At 32.0% G+C, this 15,721-nt stretch overlaps 2 protein-coding genes and 1 long non-coding RNA gene across 3 annotated transcripts; 2 read left to right on the top strand and 1 right to left on the bottom strand.

Moving 5' to 3' along the window:
• The first annotated feature begins 2,952 nt into the window (after window positions 1–2,952).
• LOC121232172 (uncharacterized) lies at window positions 2,953–4,580 on the top strand. The gene is made up of 2 exons (XR_005930407.1): window positions 2,953–3,224; window positions 3,489–4,580. It is a non-coding gene; the product is annotated as an uncharacterized lncRNA (long non-coding RNA).
• A 1,364-nt stretch (window positions 4,581–5,944) lies between these two features.
• On the bottom strand, window positions 5,945–8,070 carry LOC107937012 (uncharacterized). The gene is made up of 2 exons (XM_016869824.2): window positions 7,524–8,070; window positions 5,945–7,228 (listed from the first exon to the last, which is right to left on the bottom strand). Exon 2 carries the CDS (start codon window positions 7,137–7,139, stop codon window positions 6,279–6,281), a length of 861 nt encoding a protein of 286 aa, XP_016725313.1. The 5' UTR covers window positions 7,140–7,228; window positions 7,524–8,070; the 3' UTR covers window positions 5,945–6,278.
• Window positions 8,071–14,075: 6,005 nt separating this feature from the next.
• Window positions 14,076–15,335, top strand: LOC107937015 (WUSCHEL-related homeobox 2). Its single transcript, XM_016869827.2, has 2 exons — window positions 14,076–14,646; window positions 14,747–15,335. The coding sequence occupies exons 1-2, from the start codon at window positions 14,328–14,330 to the stop codon at window positions 15,160–15,162; spliced, it is 735 nt and encodes a 244-aa protein (XP_016725316.1). The 5' UTR covers window positions 14,076–14,327; the 3' UTR covers window positions 15,163–15,335.
• The last annotated feature ends 386 nt before the right edge of the window (window positions 15,336–15,721 follow it).

The raw sequence follows: 15,721 nt of genomic DNA, 5'->3' as shown, positions 1-15,721 counted from the left end.
GTAACTTACCAAAAACATTAATCGATTTACCTCACGAGCATTCGCACACTCGCAAATCTACAAAATATCGGTTTTCGGCATTTCGACTTTTCGACTTTTGCCGATCTAGACTAAGAAAGAGGGTGTTAGTTACACACCTGTTTGCGACGATATGCTGACGAGATCCACACACGAACCGCCTACAATTGGATTACTAACACGTTAATCTAACTATTCAAATACAAACTACGTATTAACCCCTTACAATATTTGGCCAACCACACCTACAGATCATAGTAAGCTTATAAGAAATCAATAAGCAACTCATTAACAAATTTTTGTCAATGTTTACCACATAATCATAATTTCACTGCAAGCTGTCTTCCTGAACAACAGTCACTAAATCATTTATAACTGGAGCTACGAAACTCCAAATCAAGTGCCGTTAATTTTCTCTGAAAATAGACTCATATATCTTCTATCCATAAAATTTTCAGAATTTTTGGTATGGCCAATCCATACCAAATTTTTCTTAAAGTTTCCCATGTTTCACTGTTTGACTAATCTGACCACTCTTCATTACGAATCAAATTTCTCATTGTACAGAATTCAAAATATGTTCTAGTTTATTCCATTTGAAACTAGACTCATTAAGCTTTAATTACATAATTTATGCAGCTTCTAACTCATCTCCCACAATTTATGGTGATTTTCCAAAGTCACGTTACTGCTGCTGTCCCAAGCAGATTTATTACCAAATCACTCTTTCACACCTAACTTGCATGCTTGTTATTTAAACATGTATATCACCAATCAATCATCACATATCTATGATTTTACTTAAGTATAATCTCCATTTCATCATTTTAAAGTACAACATGTTAGCTGATTTTTCCCTTTAACATCTAAGGCACATGCATGCTCATTTGTTTGGCTCAACTTCACCTATCTTCCATTTGTCATCAAAAGAACATGAAACAACAACCATTTCCTTCATTTTAATTCATGACTAAATGCTCACAACACAACTAAAAATCAAAATATACTTCAAGAGTTAATGTAGAATCAAGAAGAACTCATGAACCTCAAAATAGAAGCAAGGTACCAAGAACTTACCTTCAATTTTCCTCCTCCTAATGACCGAATACTTAAGAGCTTTCTCCTCTCCTTTCTCTTCTCTAACTTTCAGCTATGATGAACAAAGATGGACAAAACTTTGTTCTTTTCACCCCTTTTTCTTTTAATAAAACTTCATATTTCATCCATTTAATTCTTTAATACAAAAGACATGAAATTCTTATCATGAAATATTTACCTAACCCATTATCATGAAACATTTACCTAACCCATTATCATGGAACATTTACCTAACCTATTATCAATTTGTATCAATTTGTACCATAAATTATGGATATCAAGTGCACATTTTGTCTACAACAACATGATGGCTAGCCACTTCATGTAAAATGGGAGGTTTGTCATGCAAATCCTCCTATTTTGCACTCCTATTTATTTGGCTACTTCAATTTAGCCTATAGCATTTTCAAACATTTCACATAGGTTCTATTTCATAATTTCACCCCCTTTTTCTTATGGAACAAAAATTAACTAAAATTGCCGGGTTCTATCTTAAGCTTGGGCCTTCTAGAGGCCCACTAACATAATTAAACATATGCCAACATTCACAGAATTCCCGAAAATTGGGGCGTTACAATAAACACCGGAAATTATTTATTTTGGAAAATGTTTGATTATCTCGGTTTTAGAAAGAAATCATACCCCGTAAGTTAGAATACAATCTTTTCTTAATTCTCGAGATTATTTGAAAAAAAACTCATGTTTACAAAAGGGACTCGTATACTTAGATTTATTGAGAAAATCGAAACCCCGTGAGTTAGGGAACAACTTTTTCGAATCTCGAAACACGGAGTATCGCTTATTTTTTTAAAAAAAATTATGTATCAAGTGAAGGTTAATGTAATACGATTTTGTAATAAAATGGAAAATGAATTATGATGTTAATATGCATAAAATAATATAAACACAATGACAATCACAAAAAAGGGACGAGAATAAATAAACAAACAAATAAATGGATTACAAATAAAAGAAAGTTAATAAATAGAACTAAAATAATGGTAAACAAATACGCATGTAAATGGTATGTAAATCGGCTAAATAATAACATTAATAAAATAAATAAATAAAGTTTGAAATTATATGAAAAAAGTATAAATAAGTAAATAACAATAGTAATATTAATAATAAAATAGCAAATAATTTAAAGTTAGAAACCATAAAAGGATATAAGTCAATAAATAATGAGAATATATAATAAAATAAAGTATGTTTAAAATCTAGGTAAGTAAATAGAGATATAATAATAGTAATAATAATACAAAATATAATAATAATAAATAAATACATAAGCATAGAAAGGAAATATAATTATAATAGTGATAATAATAAAAATAATAGCAATAATACAATAATAAGAATACATTAATAAGAATAATAATATACATTAATAAGAATAATAATAAATTAACTAATTTTACTAATAAAATAGCAAAAATAACCGAAAAATGACTAAAATTGAACTCAAAACTAAAATTCGGGGCAAATCTGAAATAAATAAAAAAGGAAAAGGACCACATTGAACGCGCGAATAACAAGAAGGGACTAAATGGGATATTTTCCCTTCTCTTCCAAAACGCATAGCATTTGGGAGGACCGAATTGAAATCAAAATAAATTAAAGGGCAAAAATTAAAATGAAAGAAACTTGATTGCAAAACAATAGAAAAGCAGAAGGGCTAAAAGCGCAATTAACCATTCTGATTAAAAACACTCGGATCCTGAAGGCAAATGGGTCGGGCCACGGGTTAGAGGTCAAAACGACGTCGTTTGGCCTCTGAACTCAACTTTCAAAATGGCGTCATTTTATGTAGCCTATATAAGTGAAAATTCTTTTTAAAAAAATCATTCTACCTCTTCCCTTAAAAAAAAACAAGCCCCCTCTCCCTTTTTCTCCCCAAAGAAACCCTAGGCTGGCCATAGAGCGCCACCGTGGCTCCGCTGTCGCCACCAGCCGCTGGCGATGGTGACCGTCATCCGCGATGGCCGGAGTTCACCGGAAAAAGGCCATTTTGGCCATTTCTCCTCCCTTGGCCCGTTTTTGAGATGAAAAATCCAAAAAAGTAAAGAAAATAGAAAAAACTTTCCACTTTTCGATTCGTAACAAAGGTAAGAAAATTTATTTCGAAAATATATTGATATATTTTTCTATGTTGAAAATAGATGATGCAATATTGAACAATACCTTATAGAAACTAAAAGAACTTTGGATTTGCTCTTTTTTTTTTTTGGTATTCGAAATCTGTCTGTAAAAATATTACATTGAAGTTCTTGTGACTATATAGCTGAATACATATTATTGTCATTTTCTTTTGTTTATTTTTGTTGCTATTTGCCTTTGCTGTTTCTGTTCTCCTTTTGGTTTGTTTGCAGGTTGGAGGAAGGTCAACGAGGCAAGGTTACCATTTTGGTGCAAGATGCCAAGAATGGTGGTTTTCGGGCGACAAGCGTGCTAACTTAGCACATGAAGGCAGAGACGCATAGGGAAAGAGGGGCTAGGGTTTCTGTTTTGAAAATTATCTCGGGCCATTGGTGGCTTTGGGCTAATGTAATTGGGTATTAGGACTGGTTTAGTTTTGGCCTGTGTAATTGGGTATTAGTTTGGGTTTGTTTTAGCCCGGGCCAAAATTGGGCTGTACAATGCCCTTATGCACTTACAAGTTCGAATCAATCAACGTTTAGCTACTATCCACAAAAGGAAAGTTTTAAAAGAGTTTTCAAATGGTGGAATGATAAAAGTTGTTGGCTTGTTTCAAATGTAGTGAAAGACCAGATTAGACTACTTGCTTATATTTGTTGGAATTTATGGATCGCAAGAAACCAGATAATATTTGAAGGCATTAATGACAATCTGGGATCACTATGCATAAAGCAATGAGAGAAACTGAGGAATTAGTTTGGCCAAATGATGCTAGAAGGGCATCGTCTACCAATATTGGCCTATGATGGTCTGCTTCAAGGCAAGGAGGTATCAAAATTAATTGTGATGCGGCATGGGATTGCTGCCATTGTTAGGAATGAAAAAGGGAAATTGTTGAAGGTGTGAATGCCTTTCTCATTGCGTCCTCAGTGCAGGTTGTGGAAGCTTTAGCGGTTCATTTAGGAGCTACCTTGGTCGCAAGAAGAAAATGGACTGATGTGCTGATAGAATCTGATAATAGTGACTTGATTTCCTCTCTTAAAGGTGGTAACAATTCGTGCTAGCTTTCTCGGGTGATTGAAGCTGATATCCTCGATTTAACTTCTCCTTTTAATATTTGTTAAAAATGTATTCTCCGATTATGTAACGAAACTGCTAATTGGGTGGTGCAATGTATGGGTAGGATGTCTTACTCGATGGATGGGTTGTGTTTCCCCTTGCTGCGCTTGCTAAGATTCTTAGCATTGACGCCTGTTCTATTTAATGAATCTGCTTTGCTTTCGTTCAATAAGAAAACTTTGAGTAAACTTTTGCTTGATGAAAAACCACAAGCCTAACTTTTTAATGATCTCCTGCTAGAATATGATCTCTTTTAATTGATGATAGAATGGGACGTGTCCATTGTAGACAGGAGCCATCTAATTTGTTTCTTTATATGCACATATAAAAGTATATTTTAAGGCTAGACAAGCACTTCAAGATTTCAAATGGCACTCCCCTGGTCCTACATCGTACAAAGTGTAATCTATTAGATTTTTTTAATGCTAATTTGCTGAAATGGCGCAAATCCAGATTGCAAACCTCCAGAACCCACAACGTACAAGATGTGCACATTTCCCCAATAAAAACACCGATGGTTCAGGGTTTAACAAAATGAATACAATAGAAATTGACTTCCAACTTTTGGACCACTCCTCCATGTCTGGCTCTCTCAACCTAATCCTAATGTTTTAATTCCTTCAGCTCTCCTGTCTTTTCTTTCTTTCTTTTTTAATCTCAAATTCAAAAACTAAGCACACTGCATTTATCACCTTCAGTAGAGAATCCTTTTAAAGGATACAAATTCTTGTAAAAGAAAAACTGTTTACTACAAATTCTTTAATAAGCTTTAGACTGATAACTGTTTACTAAAAAACATTGTTTGGTCACAAATTGTTGCTGCCAAAAGTTGACCCACAAAAATTGAATGAAATGAAGATATGGGCATAGCAGATGAAGAACAAGTGATGGAATGAGATTATATGAAATCATGACTATTTTTTATAACAATGGTGAGAATAGCTTTAATTTATCATGCGTGCTTTGGTACCTTTTGGTACTGTAATCAGGCATGGAAAAAGGTGGAAAAAAAGTTTGTGTATAATTTTCGACTGTTTGAATTGAAAAAAAAAAAGAAAAAAAAGAGAGAGTAGTTGTACACCTCGTAAACATGTTATAAGTTATAACTATGCGTAGGAATCAGGTTTTTTTATCAATTTAATCTAAAAAATTAAATATTTGAAAGCACGGTTTAACTTCAAAAACAATTATGGAAATAACCTAAAATGAATAGTGCCGGGCTGTATCAACCTTTCATGGCCGGCACCAATCAGAAGCTAATGATTAAAGGATGGTTGAGTTGGGTATCAGCACCGACCAACACTATCATTTCAGATTCTTTCTGTCATTATTTTTGAAGTTGAGTCACTCTTGTAAATATTTAATTTTTTTAGATTAGTTGAAAAAAAATACCATAGAAACCTTTAACAATTCATAACCTTAAAAAGGAGAGCATTGTTAGCCCTTTCGTACGATGAGAACTGGGGTCTGAAAACCTGCTCAGGGGACATGGAGGATGGGCAAAAACCAGATATCCCCACAAAGGGGTCCCCCCTTTGAACTAGCCAACAACATCCAAAATACCAATCTGTTGAATTTGTCAGTTTGCCTTAACTCTAGATGCCTTGCAAATGTTGCAGATTGGTGATGGCTATCTTTACCAAATTAGCTGATCATCCCCTGAAAAGATTCCCCTAACCCCCCAATAAAAAATGATAATAATAACTGTTTAAAATTAATACACATTTATACAAGTAACCAACTATAACTATAGTACTGAGTGGTAGATGAAAAGAATAAATTAAAAGAACAAAAAAAAGTGAAAGAAACTCATCTAGCAGGAATCCAACGGCAATATCTGAGAGGAAATTGAAGGGCACTGTGGTAAATATTGGAGAGGTGTTCCATTCCTTCCAACAATGAATTTAAGGGCACTGTGGTAAATATTGGAGAGGTGTTCCATTCTTTCCAACAATGAATTTAAGGAAAGACCCTTGTATGTCTTCTGTTAAAATTGGTGTGTTGTTGGCAGCTTTAACACCACAGTTTTGAATGGAACCACCATTTCTTTGTACCCTTTTCTCAGCTTCTAGCATCAATCTGTTTAAAAGTTTTTCTTCTGCATCCCTTAAGAACTTGAATTTTGGAGGAGGTGAAGATCTAAGCTTGTTTGACTCTGCATCTGTGGATGATTCAAGGAGGGGATTGAATCCATTGCGGTGATAAGAATCAAAGGGGTTCAAAGGAGGAGACTTCAATGGTGGAGAAGCCAAAGGACTGAGAGGAGTGTCAACAGTTAACATAAGATCACTCAAGCTCCCTGTTCTGGATCCTTTTCTGCTCTTCTCACCTCTAGACCTGCCATCTTCAGACTCCAAATCTTCCTTTGTTTCCTCCTTGATTGTGAAGAGAAATCTGGGTGGACCTGCCAGATTGTGTAGTCTCATGAGCTCTGATTGTACACCCTCTTCTCCAAAACCCTTCACCAGCAAATTTCTGCTTGAGCCAACTTCCAAGTCTGGTTCAACACCATTGCTATCTTTGTTTTTAACTAAACCTTGATTATTGTTGTTGTTGGTAGCGGTGGATGCATGCAAAGAAGCAGATTTTTTCCAGCAGAAGAGTTGAACGAGCTCCTTTGCGTAGTTGTTGTAATCATATTCAACTTGTGAGCTGGTAATTCTCTTCTTCCACCAAAGCAAATAGTAAAGCTCTGCAACAAGAGCCAGTAGAAGACAACCAAAAACCAAACTTAAACCAATGCTTAACCCACTGAAAGATGTCATCTTTGCTTGCAAATTTCACATCTCCTGAAATATATCTTATCTTGGTTTTTCAAATTCCACAATATTCTCTCTCTCTTTCTCTGAGGACTCTGTAAAAGAAAAAGGAAAGAGAAAAGAAGTTTAAATCATGCCACAACTTCCATGTGAGGTACACAACCGAGACCAAAAGCCTCTTTTTTTCTAAAGGAAAAAAAAAACCGATAGTGGAATATTGAAGTATAACATTCACTTTTACTGCAAATTCACAAGCTAAGATTCCGTGTGGTAAAGCACTATGGACCATGTATATCTATCTATCTGCCTACAACACACGCCATGAGGAACCTAAGGAAATGCCGAGGAAATTTCACCAGAGATTAAAAATAAAATAAAGAAGAAGCTTACCTTATACGTCCAAAATTTCTCAGCAACAATGGAACACCAAAAAATTAAATAAATAAAAAAACAAAGAAGGGTTGCAGAGCGAGAGAAAGAGTAGGAAATTAAATGATTGGGGGGTATGGGCAAATCTTTGTACAATAGTACTGAAATGTGTGGAAATTGTAATAAGGTAGAGAAGGCAGCTCACATGGCTAGGTAATGGTTTTGAATCGAAAAATGAAAAAGACTGAGGAAACAAACTCAAAAAGGGTTAAGTGATTGCATCACCCTACGCCCCACTCGGTTGCCTCTATGTAAACCCTCTTTAACTTGGATTACAAGACAGTGCCCATAAATACACCCCACATCCATCAAAATCTAGCTGTGGGTTTTGATGGAATATGTGAACTAAGCTGATTTTTAACTATTTCATTATCTCATCGACTTTATTACAAGAATTTCCCTGTTGAAATTGTTGTCCTTTCTGTCAACATTTTCCTTTGATTTACCAACTACCTTTGAAATTAAAATGTACTTCTCTTCTAACTTTTAAAACTTTACTAACTATACCAAATTAAGGAGGCTTTGCTTTTGCTATTATAACGTTCGTGTTCCAACTCCAAATGGATATTTTGGTTTATTTCACATTGAATCTATAGGAAGCCCAGATCTCCTCCAATCTTTCAAACAATAATAACTTTTCACGAGGCATCTTTATTAGAAGTGAGAGATCGCATTTTATTTCCTTTATTTAAAAAATAAGTAAATTAATTTTCATATGTTAGATTAAAGAACAAATAATTCTTTTCTGTTAAAAATTATATCTATTTCTAATGTTAAAAACTAGTGTGTTTAATAAAATAATAATTAAATAGTTATACAAAATGTGTCGTATGTATCTAATGTTGATATACAATAACTAATTTTTAACCATAAATATGATGAAATTTTTAATAAAAAGATAAATTTACTTTTTAATTTAATATATAAAAAATTATTTATTTATTTATTAATAAAAATAAAATATATGTTTCGAAATACTTTTTAGCAATTAAATTGCATGTCCTGTACACAATGACATAGCCTTTTATTTTTCTGCTAGAATTAATTAAAAAAGGTTATGACATGATGGATATCCTGCAGTGCAGCATACGGCAGTACTTTCAACTATCCTCGTATGGCATGCCTATTTTACGTTAAATTCCCTTCTTTAAGCGTGTAATAATTAGTCCCTTTCACTATAGTACTCGAATATTCAATCAAAAAATATACTGTAAGGGAAAATTCAAATAAAAATAAGAAAAAAATAATATGGAGAAAAAGGGTGAATTTTGATGTTCAACACTGTCTAAAATAAATTTGTAAAGTTAAGCTTTTTAATATCCAACAAGGTCCTCCCAAGTTGGTAGAGTGAGTAAAGAGACATTTAAAGAATTGGCTAACATCATTCACGGGGTGGATGAAATTGACATTGATGGACCTAGGGTTCCTTACATCCCAATGTCCACTCTGAAAATGTCTCATTTAAAGTTACTTGCAAGTAATAATGAGTGCCAACATATTCCCCCCGGGTAAGGTAAAATGACAGGTACGGTGTTCAGTTTACATCTCAATTTCTATCCATTAAGTTGCCAAAAGAAACCATGCTATTTGGTCAATCCATTAATAATCTTGGCTGTCTCTAATTAATTTAGTTGTAAAAATAACTTATGTTGTTTTGCTTTCTCATTTTCCATCATTATTAATGTAGTTGAGAAGTTAACAATTAGGTTGTTAGTTTATATGGTTAATGATTATACTCGGAATTAAAAATCTAGTTTTTAGTAGAGAATAGAGGATAAGTTCATTGTTAATATTTGAGTGGCTATTTTAATAATTAAATTTGAGTTTAATTATCTGTGATATATTTGGTAATTATTATAATTAGTGGATATCACTGATTTGAGTGTAAATCAATTGGAACATCCCAATTACAGTTTCTAACTCTTAAGAAGGATGAGAATTAGGTTAATTACAAACTATCACTCTCAAATCTAATTGGCAATGCATTTCCAATCACATCCTTAAGTTTAAGAAATTACTTTTATATAATAATATTATTTAATTTTAGGATATATAGTTTATTTTTAAGAATATAATTATGTATTATGTTATTAATCCCACTTAAATAATTTGAAAATTTTATTGATTAGAAATAATTTGTCATAGATTTTGATCTACTGTGGTAGCATATATGCCCTTATATTGGAAAAAAAGAAAAAGAAAAAGCATATATGCCCTTAGATGCCATGTAAAGGGAAAAGGATCAAATCCTAACAAGCAAGTACCGCTTACTTTCTTTCAATAGGTGATTGCGCGTTACACATGACTTGATCCCAGCTTCACTTCTAGTTGAAGCTCTTTGCGAAGTCAAAAAGAAAAAATCCCCAGCAACTCAAACACAATATTGATGGATTGAAAAATTAATCGATTCTGGACCAACTATACTTCAAAATCTTTTCCAGGAGCCCCTAAAAGAAATTATTAGTTTAGAGTAGATAATAAGTTCAAGTAGGAGCTTTTTATTGCGTAACAACTTGAAATACTAGGAGCTTTTTATTGGGTAATAACTTGAAACACAGACATGCAATTCAGTCTACTTTTATTGTTGTAATCCAATAAGACATAATAAAAATATTGGGTAAATTATATAAATATTCATTCAATTAAAATTAATATTTTAGGTGCCCAAAATAGAAAATTGTAATTTAAGTATCTATTTACATAGTTTGATCATTTTAGTCACTATCGTTAAATTACAAACGGCAAGCTAATGTGACATTTTAAAAATGGTATAATAAATATTAACCCTCAAATTTTTATATATTATATCAATTTAGTCATAATTTTAAAAAACTCTCAAAATTTACAAATAATCTCAATTTGATCTTAATTTTAAAAAAAAATAAAGATACATAAATACATAAATATTTTAAAATATATATAATAATTTTAAAATATATAAAATAAAAATTTTTAATAAATTTTATATTAATGTTAATATTACATAAATATAATTATATTTATATTAAGTAAAATAAAAATCTCCCCACCCCCTTCTCTCTCCCCCAAATAAAAATCTCCCCACCCCTTCTCTCTCCCCCTCCCCGACCGGACCTTCCCACCACTGTTCTTGTCCCCCTTCCCCCTCCCCACCACCGTTCCTCTTCCTCTCCCCACGCCCTATATACTCGCACTGACTTGCTTGTATATATATTCTCCTTCTATCTCCATTGAATTTACACTTCTCTATGTGCCTCCCTAAAAGAAAAGATTCAACAATTCTCTACATTGACATAGAGCGTGAGAACATTTTTCTTTCACATTCAATAATTATTGGGAGGGGAAAAAAAAGAAAAAACGAAGAAGAAGCATCCAAAAATATGGATGGTTTAGAAAGACCTCGAAGTTGAAATCCTAGTAGAAGAACAAGGCATAGCAGCATAGGGAGGAGCTTAAGCAAGAGTAGTTGGAATATGGAAGATGTATTTTTAGGTTCCAGGTTCCAAAAGAAGTAGCCGTGTGGAAGATGATGAAGAAGCTCTAAAATGGGCTGCTATCGAGAGGCTACCCACATATGATCGGCTGAGGACAAGCATCATGTAGTCTTTTGTGGATCATGAAATCATTGGCAACAAGGTGGAATATAGAGATCAGTTGATGTTAGAAACCTTGATATGAACGGTGGTGGGGGAGGGGTTTTTTAATATATATTTTTAAATATTTTAGAATTAGCATCAAGCATATTTTCATATTTTGAGGGTTTATTTTTTAAAATTATACTAAATTAATATAATATGTAAAAATTGAGAGTTAGATTTGTTATTATACTAATTATTTTAGTACCATGTCAGTTTGCTATTTATAATTTAGAGAGAGTAACGAAAATAACTTAACAGACGTGACTTTTTAAATTATAAATTTTTTATTTTTAGTATCTAAAATAAAAAAATTTAAAAGGTGAGTAATTATTTGTATGTACCCAAAAATATTTGAATTCTTTTAAAAGTTGTAATGCTTCGATTTTTCAAGTGTTTGAAGAATGAAACTTTTGGGCTTTTTTGTGATCAAAGATTGAGGTAAGGTGGAGTTGTCTTTGGGTGTTCGACTATGAAGGAAGAATCGGGATGGAGGCCTATATTATTACAGTAAAAATTGAGGGGAAAAACAGAAACTAAATGGTTAATATGCAAATTTACCACTATAAGTGGAAATTGAAAGGGGCAGGTGGGAGAGACAGTGAGAGGAGGGGGGACCCGCGGTGGGGGAGAGTTTTTATTTTATTTTATTTAATATTAATATTAATATATTTTTTAAAAAATTTTGTAATCATTATTTATAATTTTTATATTTTAGTAATTTTAATTTTTTAATATTTTTTTAAAAATAGAATAATTATTAAAAAAGTAATTAAAAATATCAAATTAATATTTTATTTATATTTCAGGGATCAAATTGATTATTAGCCTTTTAAATTAACGTGTCACGTAATCATTTTAACTGGAAATAATAGATGAGTGACAAAAATATAAAAAAATTCAATAACATTAATAGTTATTATGTAAGTAAAAAAGGTTAGATGGTCGAAATATAATATTAACCAAATTTAAGGGGCAATTGATGGATTTTATCATTACTTTAATTCATATTTGCCATTCCACTTGTGAACTAATGATAAATTTATTATTATAAATTCTATTTTGAATTTTATTATTTTACTTTTATTTGATTAAATTTTGTCATTAAAATTATTTTTTATTAAATTTTCTATTCAATTTAAATTTAAAATACTTTGAAGAAAAAATTAAATGACAAAATATTTTTTATATTTTACTTTAATATTTAAAAATAATAAGTTAGTTAATGTAATTTTAAAATTAAATAAAAATGGTTATTTTATAATAAAAAATTCTTTTATGATATATGTATTTTTTATTTTTTTTCAAATTTTTATTTCATTAAATAGAAATTCTAATTTAATTTATTAATTTTAATATTTATAAGTTAAGTTATTGTTAACTTTTAAAATAAAAAATTTGTTTTGAAAGCATTAAAATTAATATTGAGTGGTAAAATTTAATTAAAAATTAAATTTAATTAAAAATTTAATAAAAATCAAAGTTAGAAAAATTTAATCACATAAATTTATTTATATTTTCAAAATATAACTAAAAACATCAATGAAAACAAAGTAGACCTATAGAATAATAATAAATTTACTCAATAACCCAAAACAAAATTAAAATTAAAATAGTAATAATGTTTAACCTTTTTGTTTTCCTTACTGATAGTAAATTTAGATTTTTGTGAACATTTTTGCTTAATTTTACTGACAGTATTTTGCATGTTTCTAAGAGAAAGGAAAAGATTTGTGAACTATTCATGCAATCTATATTTTGATTTAGGGAACATAAATCTAATTGTCTGAAGCGACACTAATAGCAACACTAATATGTTATGACGAAGAATGGTCTAAACACCCAAATATTGTTTCATAATCTTTGTTTCAACCTCCATGCATGTTCGAGTTTGGGTATATTTTACAACGCTGGCACCGGTTGGTTAAGGAAGCTTCCCCATCAAAAGAGAAAGAGATGATTATTTAACCATCTGTATCGATTTCCAAGACAACAAAAAAAAGAACCCGAGAATAGGGCGGAGGTAGTGGCGGAGGATGGTGGTGGTTGAGTTTCACGAGGCGGCAGCGCACGGTAACAAAGCATACATGAGAGTCAGCAAATTTAAATGACCCTTAATAACTGGTGTACGAGCTTCAATAACCTAGTATCGGCTTTTTTGCTCCCTGATAGATTGACCAAGTGACTGCGCCCATTAATGGCGCCTTGACAAGATCCTCCTCTTCTCAATTTTCTTTCTCACCAAACACTCCTTTACTCAATTTATAATCAATAAATTAAACTCTTTTTTTTTTAGTATTATACAATTAGAAGGTTAATATTTACAAATAATATTATTTGTGCTTTGATGGCAAAATATTGTATTTATTTGTAGAGTAGACTATTTCTGTAATTAAATTGAGAAATAAATTCACTATCTACCAATCCTCCCTAGTTGACAAGGGAGCAAACATGTTATTATATAATAAATCAATTAATTTCTAATGCTACTTGTTTTGTTGAATGTACGGAATCACTTTCATGTTTAGAATAAGTAATATACTCTTTTTTTTTCTTTTTTTTACTAAGGAGTGAATCAATGGTATTTATATATAAATTAATATTTTCATTTTGATGGATTGAAAATCAACAAATAACTATTCAACTTCATCTGAATCTGCATGCATTCATCTCCTCAGCTTTTCAATTCCCAAAGCCAAGCCTGTACCTTCACCTTACAAATCAAAGGGGTTGTCTTTTTCCTTGAAATTTCATTGACATTTCTACCTTCGCTTCTGTTTTTTCTTCTTCAATGTCGTATCTTGCGTTTTGCTTTTTTCCCTCCCAAGATGATCTCATCCTTACATTCCCGAGATACAACTAATATAAAGCATCTAATTGGTCAACTACAAAGCATCCATCTTGGGGGTGATTTCGTCTTTCCTCTTCTAACGAAGAAGAAGAAGACGACGAGACACCAAAGGCCAAATCCTCCTTTCAGCCGCTACTCGCCATGTTTTCAGAGATTTTTTCAGCACAAAAAACAATACGCATGCTTCTCTCTCTCTCTCCCCCATGTTTTCTTTGTTTTGTTTTCCTTTATATATCGTGAAATCTAGAAGAACCTATAAAATCTCAGAAACCTCAAACAAGCCAAAAAAAAATCAAAACAATGGAAGGTGGTAATATGGACACGTCTGGTGATGGCGGAACTACAGGGGATTCAAGGTGGAACCCAACAAAGGAACAAATAAGCATCCTTGAAAGTTTGTATTTGCAAGGGTTAAGGACGCCAAGCGCTGATCAGATACAGCAGATAACAAGCAGGCTTAAAGCTTATGGCAGCATTGAAGGGAAAAACGTCTTCTATTGGTTTCAAAATCATAAAGCAAGGCAAAGGCAGAAACAGAAGCAACAAAATTTGGCTTATATCAATCGCTATCTTTATAGGACGACTCAACCTGTTTATTCTCCTCCTCATGGCATCAATGGTTCTTTCAGAAATATTCATCTTTTTGGCTTATTTTAGTGGGTTCATCACTCTTATACTGTTAAACATTTAACTTGGAATATTGTTTTTCCTTATTACAGTTGTTTGTGGACCACATTTTCTACCACAAGTTGAGTTAGGAATTTACCCTCAGACTCAGTGCCCCAAGGTTCTTCTCCCTGGCGGAGATAAGAGGAGAGAAAGGCCTGCCAAAATGGGGAAGCCTCTGCAACGGGACTACAACACGATGCTGCCAGATGCTGAAAACTTTGAAGGCCTCCTCAACATTAGTAATCATGAGACTTTGGAACTGTTCCCTTTGCACCCAACTGGACTTTTAGAAACAAAGGAAACATTAATGTCTCCACTTGGTTCAACCAATTCTGCTGGAATTTCGATTATTACTCCATCTATCTCTTGTGAGACTACTGCCGGTATCGACCAAGAAGGCTCTGGTACTGGTGAACAGCAATTCTTTGATTTCTTCACTTGCCAAGGTTCTTCCGCAAGAGATTAAATAATTGATGAGGCTAAGAACAATGTTGAGCATTTGGCAATAATTCTCTGTTCTGTTGCCTTTTCTATCCCCCCCTCCTCGTAATTAGTGATTAGGAAGGTTTTTTTTTTTTTTAAAGCTTCTTCTCCGAGAGATATATCTGATTCAATATTATGTCATTTTGCTTTTTCTCATTACATATTTTTTATAAAATACTTTATTGATTCAGTTAAATGGAGAATTGGTTTGTTTAAATTGATTGTGAACTAATTTAGCTACAGAATAAGGAGTTGAACCAATAACTCATTAACAAGTATAGATTAATTGAATCAACAATTAAATCGAGCTAAATATTTGTATATATTTATATAATCTTTTGACAATTTATCTTATTGAATTGGATAAATTAATCATTGAGTTTAAAATTGATGGTCTAAATTATTTGACTACGAATTTAATTTTGAAAGCTTTCAAATAAAAAAAAAATACTTTTAACATGTCTGTCATTTATCAATTGCATATTTAAGATTTTATTTACAAAATATTTGATTATGTTGCAGCACATGTGAAGGTAAAAAAT

This window comes from Gossypium hirsutum, chromosome A07 (assembly GCF_007990345.1).
Source record: "Gossypium hirsutum isolate 1008001.06 chromosome A07, Gossypium_hirsutum_v2.1, whole genome shotgun sequence".
Lineage (NCBI taxonomy): Eukaryota > Viridiplantae > Streptophyta > Magnoliopsida > Malvales > Malvaceae > Gossypium > Gossypium hirsutum.
This window is presented reverse-complemented; position numbering and strand designations above follow the sequence as displayed.